The sequence below is a fragment of the Haplochromis burtoni genome, unplaced genomic scaffold (genome assembly GCF_018398535.1).
Source record: "Haplochromis burtoni strain Fernald_Lab_line unplaced genomic scaffold, NCSU_Asbu1 Contig_18, whole genome shotgun sequence".
In the NCBI taxonomy this organism is placed as follows: Eukaryota; Metazoa; Chordata; class Actinopteri; order Cichliformes; family Cichlidae; genus Haplochromis; species Haplochromis burtoni.
This window is the reverse complement of record NW_024582379.1, coordinates 3,424,696-3,437,549: the sequence shown is the minus strand read 5'-3', so window position 1 is coordinate 3,437,549 and position 12,854 is coordinate 3,424,696. Positions and strand designations below refer to the sequence as shown.

Below are 12,854 nucleotides of genomic sequence, written 5' to 3'. Positions count from 1 at the left end.
GGGGGGGGTCTCATGGGGCAGCTCTGTGTCGGTCCCATCTGCCACCCCACTCTACTGACACCCAAGGGAATGGCAGAAGGGGTGGGGGATTCATTTTGGAAAAAGGAATCGGGGTCCAGTGGTCTAATGGGCAACAATGCTGGTTTTACTGATGGGCCAAAGGCAAAGGACACTGACTGGGTGTGTGGAAGCCAATCTACCCATCTATTTGACAAAACAGTGGGCCACCCCTGTCAAGCGCTGCCTCAGCCTGCCTAATAAGGCACGCACACCCATGAAATTATGCCTTATATGAGAAAGGGGTGTATATTTTACACACATGCACACATAGACCTGGGGCTAATGTCAGCCCTAATGCATGGCCACGCTGTGGCCAGAGGGCTAATTGGGTATATAAACACAAACACATCCCTTGAGAGGGAATAAGGCAAGGGTGCATTTTGTGCTCACTCTTTTGTGAGGGTGACAGTACTTTAACTAAAACAGCAGTATCTATAATAAAAGATGACGCAGTTGCCCTCTAGCAGTTATGCTCATTTGCAGCTGTGCTCTGAGTGTAATGTGGAATGACTTGGTGGCAGGTGGCATCTCATCCTGTCTTTATCCAAATTGTGATCAGGAAACAGTAAATGGTGCTGCCGCACTCGCATCAGCAGCAGCAACAACATAACAGTCTCGTGGAAGAGCAGCATATGGCTCCTGCACCACTGGACAGAAGGAGCACTCAGCAAGATGAATGCTGAGGTGCTGGCAACAAAGCTGACTTTAACTTGTCAAATTAACAGCATATCAAAGGAGAGACAGCAACAGGGAGCGATGATGAGGAAGAGGCAGCTGCAAGTGCTACTTGATGGTGACAAAGACTGCATGGTGACTTGCAGAAACATCGACTCGCTGCTGAGGTCAGTGTCAGATGTTTGAAGTCGGCGTGTCGCTCACTGTCACCGAACAGAGTTTTTGAAACGCAGTTCGACCATATGTGCTCAGTACAAACACACACGGCACATGCAGACATGCATGCGTCGGGTGCTACCCTACCCCCTCACTGCTTTGAGGGCTATGTTAATGAAACAGTTGCTGTTTCCTGGCATAACATTAATTACCCGATCAAAATAGAGTGGGTAATTAACTGCCCTTCTTTACCAGTGCTAATTACATTAACAGAGAAGGGCCATTTGAGGGAGCAAAAGAAAGGGGAGAAGGAAAGTAGAAATACAGCGGTACCACGCAGAGGCTGAAAAACAAGACAGTGAGGCAAATGCTTGTATGTATGTTTTAAGAGAGAGAAAGAGACAGAGAGGAGGAGGCCTCGTTGGAGGGAGACTCATGTGGTTCTCACTTGGGCCCCCAGAGGCTTGGTCCTCAGAGAAAAGCAGGCTTATTGGAGAGAAGAGAGATGGAGAGAGGGGGGTGTTGTTTATCTTGACATGCTCTACTCAGTCTTTAACGCTCGCATCACAATTAAGATGCTGCGGCTCATCAGCTATGTATACAAAACAGTGTAACAAGCTGCACGGGCACACAGGTGACGGGCGCAGTCAAAAATAGATTCAGCACAACCTTGAGTTGTGGAGCACTGTGGTAAAATCTTAATGTCCAGTAAACTGTCTGATAATCCAGTGTGTGTGAAAATGAATGCCAAGACAGTTTACAATTTAACGCAGGGCAAGAAACAAAGCAGCTTGTATCAACATCACACCTTTTTTTTTTTCAGTATCCATTTTATTTGGAGCACAAAATATAATTACACCTTGAGATATACAAATCACATTTGCAACTATTTTTTGTATCATTTCAAAGAAAGATGGCTTCAAAAACATAATATTAAATTGCTAATAATTTTTAAATAAATAAAATTAACCAAACTCTAAAAACAATTTTGCAAGAGTCATCTGTTCTTTGTGTTCTTTGTTTTTCGAGTCCTGAGAATGCAGTTTGTGTCATACTGAAAAAAATGTAAGTAAGGAAGTACAAGTAAAAACAGAATGATGAGGGTCAGTGAACATCTAATACGCCCGCTTCTTTTCTTTCTTTTTGAGCATTTGTGCTTTTATTTACCGTACTGCATAGTGACTAGAGACCTGTACAGGGCTGAGACATTTAACATGGATGTGTAAAATGTAAAAGTCACAGTCGTATATATTTAAATTTGTAACGTGAAGTGAAAAAGTACCAGGGCATCGGTGTAAGAGAGCATGCATTTAAAGTGAAATTAAAAAGGGATAAGGCTAACTAACATTTCCTTTACACAAGGAGAATCACCTTTTGCAACATATATATCATTATGCAAGATCCTGCAAACTGGGGATGTTTACTTAAAAAAAAACAAAAAACAAATTCATCTTCTCTGCTGATCATTCATCAAATTCATTAGTAACTGCTGAGATAAATTCATGTCAGTAACAGCTGGAAAAAGTATCACTGTATAAAAACACGTTTATATTATTACCTAAACTAACAATAATAAGTTAAATTGCTTGTTTTTAAATAAATCAATATATGAATTCCTTTAGTAATAACCCTTGAGACAAAGAGCTCTCCCTTGAAAAACCGTAACGATCAGAACAAAAAATAAAGGGTTTGTTTTTCTGGAATGTAAATTGTCTTCAAAAAGTCTACTACAAAAAAAACCTCTCACTAACTCACAGACGGTTTACACACATGCCGTTTAACGTGTCCATACGCAGACAGAATAGCACCCTGCTTTTTAGAGCTGCAACTTTTTATCCGAGTTGTCTGTCGTCCATCAGTGTTCAGTGCTCTCGTTGTGCGTCCTGTAAAACTCTGGCCGTGGTTTTGCGCAGGTGTTGAGGAAAAAAGGTGAATACTGCATGTGATGGTTGGTCAGAAGTCAACACAGATGCTTTTGAAGCTTGAGACGAAATTCGAAGCAGTCTTCATCTGTTTCTTTTCCGAGGCTTCATTACACACGCACACGTACACAGCCGAATGTGGTCCAGTCTAGTGCTGCTTGCTAAGGATGGTCTCTGTGGTTGTGGGTGGATTATTCTCCTCCGTGTCTGCAGTGGATAGCTGGTCTTTGGACATTTTCATACCCCGTGCTGTTCATCCAGACGGATGAAAAAGGGACTAAGAAAAGGCGAGCATACGGGGTTGGGGAGGGAAGATATACAGTACATGGTCGCTAGTGATCAATTTTCCATTCTCCCTGCCCTCGTAGTGCCAAAAGAGGGGCTAAGTGAGGCAGTGGTCTGGGGTAGATTGGGGGTGCTTTGCTACATCGGGGGAACAACCAGGCCCGTCATTGCTGGAGAGAAAAAAATATACAAAATCTATGATTCGACTCAATCAGCTCTTGCATTATTCTACATCCAGCAACTGTTTTCTGTCTTGTTCAGTCAAAGCTTTCGAGTTAGTACAAGGGGTTAGACTGCATTCATAAGTTCAGACAGGGGGGTCAGATAGTGAGTTGGATGACTACCTCTGAAGCTGTTCCCCCCTGAGGCGGGGCAGGCAGGGGAGGGAGAGCCTTGGGGCCTGAGGACGGGAGCAAAAGCACTCTTCTGTTTAGCAGCAGACGGGAAGGAGGAGAAAGGCAAGAGAGAAGATGAGGAGCTGGAGCTTCCTGGTATAGTGGGGCTAGAGGGCATTACTGTGGAACAGAGAGCAACAGTCAACTTTAAGCCTGAAAGTCATAACACATCTGCTTTGTTAAGTTCATTAATGCACACTTGAAGATATTTAGAAAGTTTTTAAGATCTTACTGTAGGGAGAGCCAGTGGGGGAGGCACTGTTAAAACCAGGAGATCCAGGAACACCTAGACTAGTCATGGGAACTGTCCCATAGCCTCCAGTCATCCCTCCACTAGTGCCATAGGTTGACTGCTGGGGAGTTGAGGCTGACGGGTAACCCCTTGGAGACAAACTGCTCGAGTTGCGAATGTAACCTGGAGGGGCCGTGGAAAAGTTGGGTTACATTTGAGCTTTATTAGCTTCAAAATCAAACATGAAGGATGACTTAAGGCTCAGTTTGCTCACCCTGGCTGCTCTGTCCTGGCTCTCCGATGCTCACACCCAACTGAGAGGGATAGGAGCCCAGGCCCATGACGCTGCCATGGGCTGGTGAGCTGGGCAGTGCCTGCAGCTGACTGTGAGGACGGGGAACACTGTAGAGCGCCTCGGCAATGTCAGCCGCTCGTTTCAGTAGCATGTCCTACAGGAGGGCAAATAAAATAGAGAGCAATGGGTCAGGCTCACAGACATATAATGCAGTTTGGCCAACATGTTATTGCTGTTAATTAATATATCTTTAGCTTGGCAGTAAACACAATATCTAATATCTAATTAATGTCTAAAACTGTGAATGTCTCCGCTACACCCAATTAGCCCATTAGCTACAAGTTTCATACGGTGTACCAACCGTGCAGCTGACAGTTTTCTGACTCATACTGGTGCCTTCATGAGTTTTCATTTCATGTGCAAACTGAGAATCAGCAGCTGAACAGCCACTTGACATCCACAATCTAAAATTGTACTTTTTTGCAATGTTTTTTAATCTTTTAGCTTTCTGAGTGCCACACCTCTTTGGAAGATGCAGTCATTATAATGAAATGTTGGAAACCATCAGTCATTTACATTAGAAATTCAGTCTATAAATCAATGCTAATTGTTAATATGTAAAAAATACAAAATCACAGTCACATGTGTACATTATTCTGGGCTTCAATACAATATGTAAAGAAAATTTCCACCAAACCTGATTACTGTGTGGATTTCCATACAAAGCTTCCACAAGATCTGCTGCTCTTTTCAGGAGGATCTCCTGCAAAAAAACAAAAGAACAAAAACCAAATTGAATACAATAACCTCTTTATGACATGTGCACTGTGGTTTGAAAGATAATCGTAATATAGTAAGGTCATATATGTAGCTTTCTCTCACCTTAGCTAGTTTCTCTGGGTCACCAGGGTGTCGAGGAATAACCTTCTGAAGACGCTGAAAGCCATAATCTATGGTTGGTTCATTAAGAGCTAAAAAAGGAAGGACAAAGTAAGTCAAAATCAGTCTCAGTTTAAAATTCTTGTGGATAACATGGACAAATAAAGCACAATGATGTGTCTACATACCTGTGTAGATAAAGCGCCCGGGTGCTCCTTTGCAGAATTGCTTAGATTTATAAGACAGTGTGACTTCCACAACCCCGGGAATGTGTCTCGGAGGTGTCTGGACACGGATAGCGTGTGGTGTGATCAGCTGGGGAACAAACACAGAAACTGTGTCACAAAATGATAAGAAATTCAACATGAGGACTCCAGCTAAACATTGGTTATTTATTTCTGCTCCTTGTAAAAAAAAAGACTGTATATAAAGATTGACGCAGACATATTATGTCAGTGAAGAAGAATTTGAATCCTTCTTCTTTGTAATGACCAGCGTTCAGGAGAACGATCCAGCTGAACAGAGGCCTAGGAAGCAACTTTAATTCTTCCTTCATGCATGAGGTCAATAATAAGGTTCCTTGTGCATCTGTGGTCACTATTGCTAGTTTCAGGGTATGCTTTAGGGAATGACTACTCACTTGCTTGTGATATCTGGATTTCAAAAATCAAGAGCATGGTAACAGCCAAAAAACCCAACTAAAGGCTCCAGAGCTGTAGACCCAGACCATGGTGTGTAAAAGAAAAATCAGTTCAAGGTTGGAAACAACCTGCATAAGCTTGTTTGAAACTACATACAAGGCCAGAAGTCCTGGTCACGAGCCATGCACATGACTTTTAATCATGGTCTGGAGCTATTTTTTAGTTCAGTTTTCAAACTGAAACTGGCATTTGGCCAGGAAAAGACACACAAGTGGCAAATTTCAAGCCATCAAAAAGTGGACTACTATCATTAGCTTAACCTCTTAAGCCCCAGCGCCCCCTGATACGGGGGCAAAAGGCAGGAGATCAGTTAGGCTTGGGGCTTAAGAGGTTAACTCTGTGACACCCTGGTGACATTTGTCATGCTATGACAGCTGCCACTGGCATTTAAAGAAATATCCTCACCACCGTGTCCTGTAAATGTTCAGGCTACTTCTACAGTGCACAGTCTAATTTTCAGTACACAATCTAATTTTGTGTAGGCTGCACCTGAGTAACTGAAATAATGTGATAAAGCATAAGTTTTCATTTTTAAATATCTACCACCATTAGTGTGATGTTATGAAGATGCTCTTACCTCGCTCCATACGAGCATGCTTCCAAACACCACTTGTAGCCCGTCAAAAAAGTTCTCCCCAATGACTATGACCATTGCACCACCGGTGGTCCAGCCCTCACTCGGACTGATGGCTTTGATACATGGGGTAGCTAAACAGAAGAGCAAAGCAAGATTCACTTCAGCGGTTTCAATACAGGATGTTCAGCAGTTGAGAAAAGAAGATGTGCAACGGAAGTGGAGATCTGATGAAGACTGTTTTAAAGATGCTCTGTAGTTCAGGATTGTGCAAAACAAGTTCTAAGATAAAGTTACAAAAGCTAAAAGCATTAGTGCCTGAATATTTCAACTTAATTTTGTTTACGATGTGATTTTTATCCACAATGAACTCGAAGAGCACATTGGAAAGATATACAGTGTAGGTCAGCAGACACAGCAGCTCAAGCAATGGACGTTAAATGAAAGAGATAAAAACAAATCTCTATTAAAAAATAAATACGTTATGAAATGTATTTATGCACAGAACCGGAGTAAATGTTCTTGGTTACCTTTGACCACTGTTCAGATAAATAAGTTGTTCTTAGTTGAGATGTGATGTTGAAGATGTAGACCTGGAAACGGATCTCCAACTGTAAACTTTGTTCTCAGGCTTACAATAAGATGGTCTCCACTTATATACGCATTTTCACTTTGTGGTTCTACAAAGCATTTTGAAGTGTGTGTCTCCTTCACTGTTTAGAGACTAACAGCACCGTAGCTGCAACACAAGGTGCTTGCCTGCCCTGTGAAACAGACTGGGTTTTGATAGTCTCGCATATGGAGCAGTAAGATATCAAACCACCAGCTCTGGGAGGAGTAATTTCACTTCATCACCTAAGCCTTGGTCACCCACATAGCACATTGTTTATTAGAGATGACAGCATTATCTTGAGTTGAATATTTTAGGACACATTGACAAGTATGGAATAAATGCTTTAATTAGTTCAGTTAATGACCTCAGCAGTTATGTTTGATATACCACGGTGATTATGATCGGACGTTATGCAACTCGAGTACCTGCTGTTCCCTTATGTTCTGTGGATGAGTGTGTCTTATGCTTCTTGTGAGTGATGCAGCAGACATGTAACACAGAAAAAAAAGGTACGGTAAATGAAGTGTGACGCGATGGCGTAATTGTCTTACCATATTCCATCGTATTCTCGACAGACTCGCCTGGCTCCAGTCTTCGAGCTCTTCTGCCATGTTTTGAGTTGTTGTGGACAAACATGTTGTCAGACACGGCTAGGACGTGACCGTCTACACTCACAGTGCTGCACAGGACCACCTGAAAGAGAGGAAAAGGGCCATGAGGAAGATACATGAGCGTCTATGACCCACTTAGACAGCATGCTGCGAGTCACAATCTCAGGTTACGACAGTAAAATCCCTGAGCAACGATTTGTTTTAGTGTACAGGTGATAGTCATATTTCTTAATAGGTAATGTGACATCCCCGGGATCTCCATAATATGTCTGCATTCTGGGGATGACACTGTTCCCGCAAGCCTCCACTCCCCCATCAGGTCTCCATATGGCCTCTCCTGCACTAACTTTTTGATTCATAGAGCATGCAGCAGGCTCATCGTTGTCTCCTCGTGATCCTTCAATGACAGCAAACATATGGACCAAATCTCCCATTTTAGCCAGCAGTTAAGGTAGTGGATGATATATTGTGACCCTAATTTGATTTTCTGGTCTCAGCATGTGTGTGTCCCTTCCCACATCATGAGGATGACATACAAATAATTAATGAGAAGACACTTTTCTCTTTGGAAAAATTATGAGTGTTGATACAATGCTAATCCTGAGCGCAAAACTGAGTTTCCGCATGTTTATGAACATTTTTTGACAGTTAAAGGGAGAAGATCAATGAGAAAAGAATTTGAATAAACCATAATGTTTTTATTTTTATTTTTTTGTTTATTTTTTTTTAGATATGTCAGAAAAGATCAATCTTTTTACTCCCTTTGAAATAAACACATGGCAGTAATTTTACAGGTGAGGGAACACGAGGAGGGAAAAAAGGAGAAAAGGCATATGATCCATAGGTGGTGGAAAAAGAGGGGCAGCTATAGGAAAATAACTGTAAATTATCGATCTAGCGTCAGACTCCTGTCCAGCTCCGATCACCTTTTAACCCGGAGATGACAGTCTCCGAGTGCCTGCATGCTCATAACTTCTCAGCGTGTGTCACCTCGCAGGGGATAAAGCAAAAATGGTGCAAGACAGGAGGACGAAGACAGGGAAGGGACAGGGGGTTTGCTGGGAGGAGGAGAATGCCAGACAGAGGCCGCTGCTGCTGAAAGACGGCAGAGGAAGTGAGGCGGGAGCGTCCCAAGTGACCACTTCCTGGGTCACGGAGCATGACCTCCTCCATCTGGAGCCAATCACTCAATGCTTGACAACTTCCTGAAACACCTCAACCTATTTCCTGCACTCCAGCACCCCCACGACCAAGCCCCCCTCCACATATCCAACTCCTTTCACTTGTCTTTCTGTCTTGCTGTCTTCTTATTGATTTTTAATTTCACCTTTAACTCCCACCTTCGTGTTTTTCTCTGCACAACCTCTCCAAAGGAGGAGTTTAAGGTAAAAGTGTGACAAGAAAATTCAAAAACAAAATCCTCTATCTAAATTAGAAGACACGAGGTGACATTCTCATTAATCCAAAACCTTTTGTTTTTTAGTGCCACGTTCCCCACTTCCATGCAAGCACACACTCATACACTTGCTGGTTTCCCTCCGTGTACTTGTACCTGAAATCTCCTCATATCCCTTGGGTTTCCTGCTGTCTTCAGACAATTCTGGTTACATTTCAGGAAAAACTTCAAGAAAAACCTGCAAAGGTAAATACAAGGACACATGTTTGTATATTAGCAACAAAAAAAGCATCACACAAAAGAATCTTGATCACGTTTGTGATTATTTGCTACCCTGTAACAAACTGGCAGTCTAAGAAGACGCTAATTATTTTTCCGAGACAGGTCTTGTGTGTGTAAGGTTGTGCGGATGTGTGCGTCTCTGCTCTGTACACATCTGATTACTGTTCTGTCTTCAATCCCAGCTGTTTAGTTTAATAATAAAGTCAATGTTATTACACTTTAAATCAAGTAATGAGATTTTGAAGCACAGTCCAGTGAAACAGCCACGGTGTTTCAAAGTACACTGGAGACAGTGATGTATGCCAGGAGACTCAAGGGACCGTGGTATCCCACAATGCCGTATTTGAACCCCCACATGGGAATGGAGAGGGAAATGAAGTACAGACAACTATAGAGAAAGTGAAACGAGGAGGTGGGAAGATGGAAGGTAGCGATAGAGGCACAGGCACTAGTATGGACATGAATTTTGTTTTCAAGTATATGTGTCTCATTACGTATGTGAGTCTACTTCTGGGTGTGATAGACTGTGCAGACACAGAGTAGGTGAGAGAGAGAGAGAGAGAGAGAGAGAGAAAGAGGTGCTGATAGCCTCTGCTGCACCAAAGGAAACCTGAGAGAAAGGTGGAATAAATAGGAGAGAGGGAGACTGTGGAGAGAGACTCCAAATCCCAGGTGTACGCAGTTCGGCAACATAGCCCGCTGCCATGGCAACGCAGCTCTGCCGCAATCCCAAAGTCCCCATGCTGAGGCAAAGACAGCGGTGGGAAAGAAAAGGAAACAACAAGAACACATTCCATCACTGAAACCCAGCGCGGAGCCAGGAGAGAGACTTGGCGAGGTGAGAGGCAGGAAAGTATATAAAGAGGACAGGTGCAGACAGGGCTCAGGAGGTGGAGGACTTAAAGAGAGGACGTGTGTTAAAATACAATAAAATAGGAATGAGCTTTGCGCTGATGCAGGATTGTGATGTAATTACGCTTCTTCACTTCACAGTAAACACATCTGCCACATCTCTGCCGTGTCTGTGAGAAACACACCCATTAGCACTCCAATAAAACAAAGAATAGCAAAGCAGAGAAAAATGTTGCACAAGGATGCAACGTATTTCTTTTGGGGGTTTTTTTAGTTTGGGGGGGGCTTCATGGGTAGCTCCAATCCCACCCACACTGTGTTTTCCGCAAGTATAAGTCATCTTAATGTAGAGCGGTTGTTTGGAGAGGAACTTCATATTGGCCCCATGGCCCTGAATCCTCCCATCGAATACTAATCTCTCCCTCATTCTGTCAGTTTTTACTCGCTATTCTTCCATCACTCGCTCCAACTTCCTCCCTTGCGAACAGGACCTGGCTTCTAACTCCGTTCCAACAGTGTGTCCAATATTTCTTGATTTGAGCTATTTCGTCAGAGGACAATCAATATTGTTGTTGGCAGAGGGCGATTGCAATTTATCACTTAGATCTTAGGCCTCCAAACTCAAAGCTACGCTCAGTTTGGAGTGGAAACATGTAAAAGGGCACATCTGCAGGATTTTAACATACATGCAGCAGTGCATGTATGTTAAAATCCTGCACAGGCAGAGTTTTAAAGTCTGGTTCTGGACTCTACAAGTGGACAATAATCAAAAGTGTCCCGTTTCATTTTACTGTGTCTACTGAAGGTGATACAGAACACATATTGATTATGTCCGGGCCAATGCTTCTTACACTGTGGCTCATTTAAAGGAATATAGAAGCCTTATGCATTAACCATTACATCACAGGAATCACATTTCTGGTTCAGTAAGAAGGACCATTGTATGCTTATGGTTTGATAACACTGGTTTCCTCACACAATCCAGTCGTAATCACTCACTTGACTGACTGACATGATAAATTTCTGCTGTAGTGATGCATCAGATACCAAAATCACAACCTAATTCAAAGGCTGTCTACACCGATCTCAGGCTTTGTGCACTTTCTGAGGGTTCTTGACCTTGTTTGTTGACTTCTTCTCATCATTCCTTGTTTGTATGACACCGGATGCCTCACACATGCACGCTCACAACCACACATTCGCATGCATGCATACATGCACACTCTAATACACTGACACACACCCCTCTGCTCCCCTCCCAAAAACCCATTGAGTCAACTTTTCACCCCCCCCCCAGTTCGGACGCACACAGCTGCAAATGCTGAAATTAAAGCGAGACATTGACGCATATATTAGCATGCATTAGCCGCTTCCCCCTGCCCACTTAACATGCAAATCTCCCAGCCCCGTCGCCTCGCACCTTCTGCCACACATTCATTTGCTGAATTATAATTAGACTAATCTTGCATAATTAATAAGAAGTCGAGGACCCTCTGTTTTTATCCCCTCCTCTATTGTGGTTGCAAAAGTTTAATATTGCTGTTGTTTGTTTTTGTTTTGGTAATGTAATACACCCACACACCTCCCCGTGCACACAGAAGAGACGAAGAGAACACGCTAAGAATTGGAGGTGATCCTCATGTCACAGGGAAATTGCAGAGAAAGGCTATTTTCAAAGAACTCCACCAGAGTTATCGTGTTTATATTTAATGGCTGCCTTGTTACACATCCACAGATTATACTGCTCCATAAAGCAGGTGGAAAAGAGAGATCCTGTTTTTATTAAAACACTGTCAAGTGGGTAACACAGTGCAAATAAAACTAATGGGAGGTATGAAACAATTTTTAAACTGTCTGCCTCAATAAATATTTGTTTTAACGACTGACAAATGAAGAAGAACTGCAGACTATAAGATAAAGCATTATTGGTAATCTTGTAAAAATGTATTTTAAAAATAAAACTTCTTAGATTAAGATTGCTGTTCCACATTAGTGGCAAATTTCACCCTACAGCATGCTGCAGTCAGCTATGAGAATCAAGTTTTATCTTCTGCAGCGTCTACCCTCCACAGACACGCTTAAAACAGGAAACACAAACAAAACATAGAACCAAGTCTTAAACTTTGGGATCATTTTACACTAGAGCGCCACAGGGAGTGTGTTTTTTTCTTTTCTGTCTTCACTTCTAAATCTCTGTCAAGGCCTCCAGTCCCTTTGTCTACATCTGCGTCAGTTCCCAAGACTAAACACAGGGCTCGCAGCATGAGGTGGGCATCCCAGGAGTGACAACTTGCTTTGCTAAAACTAGATCAGTGACCAAACTCCAAGTCGTGACACTAAAAACAATAAAAGAGTAACAGTTTTTTTTAACACGTTTTCATTCTTTACTATGCTTGGTTTCACATTCCTCAGTCGATTTTAGCATCTGTTACACATGTAAGCATTGCCCTGCTTTACACATGGCCTTAATCATCCAGTGAGCACCTAAGCACCAAAGGACTTAACAAAAATTTTCATAGGCATTCATCAGCACTAATCACTGTTGACATAAACTGCCTTTTCACATAGTCGTAAAACACATCACCCACTATGCTCGCTGTAAATGAACTTTTACTGGTTGCAGTGGCTCTTCAAGCAATCTGATTCAAGCGTGGCTTTAATGAAGAGTTCAAATTAGCCAGGAGCACAGAAAACACTCCGACTCTCACTTTCCTGGGGTTGGCTTTAGTTTTCTAATTTTGGGTCAGTGCAGCAAAAGTGACAAATTTATGCTTTAATCCAAATATACGAGAGGAGAAAACTTAAAGCAAACTATGGGGAGGGGGTGACTGTCATCATTTTTGCTCAGCAAAAGTGGGTTCCCTGCTGCTTGGTGAGAGGCGAAAAGTGGAGACGGAAAAAGAGACGCTCTTCTTCATCATCTTAA

General features: G+C 42.6%; 1 protein-coding gene across 4 annotated transcripts in view; it reads right to left on the bottom strand.

Annotated features, from left to right (window-relative positions):
- Positions 1–1,706: 1,706 nt before the first annotated feature.
- Positions 1,707–12,854, bottom strand: part of ebf2 (EBF transcription factor 2) — a 28,525-nt gene continuing 17,377 nt past the window's right edge. Inside the window, exons 7-16 of one of the 4 annotated variants that reach the window (XM_005916312.3) lie at positions 8,951–9,032; positions 7,339–7,480; positions 6,178–6,308; positions 5,088–5,214; positions 4,903–4,991; positions 4,718–4,783; positions 4,000–4,174; positions 3,726–3,908; positions 3,443–3,613; positions 1,708–3,268 (exon numbers count right to left, since the gene is read on the bottom strand). In XM_005916312.3, the coding sequence (XP_005916374.1) occupies positions 3,237–3,268; positions 3,443–3,613; positions 3,726–3,908; positions 4,000–4,174; positions 4,718–4,783; positions 4,903–4,991; positions 5,088–5,214; positions 6,178–6,308; positions 7,339–7,480; positions 8,951–9,032 (1,198 nt within the window). In that variant the 3' untranslated portion in view covers positions 1,708–3,236. Of the gene's footprint in view, positions 3,614–3,725; positions 3,909–3,999; positions 4,175–4,717; positions 4,784–4,902; positions 4,992–5,087; positions 5,215–6,177; positions 6,309–7,338; positions 7,481–8,950; positions 9,033–12,854 lie in introns of all 4 variants that reach the window. The other 3 variants (XM_005916313.3, XM_042218396.1, XM_005916311.3) reach the window with 3 other exon arrangements.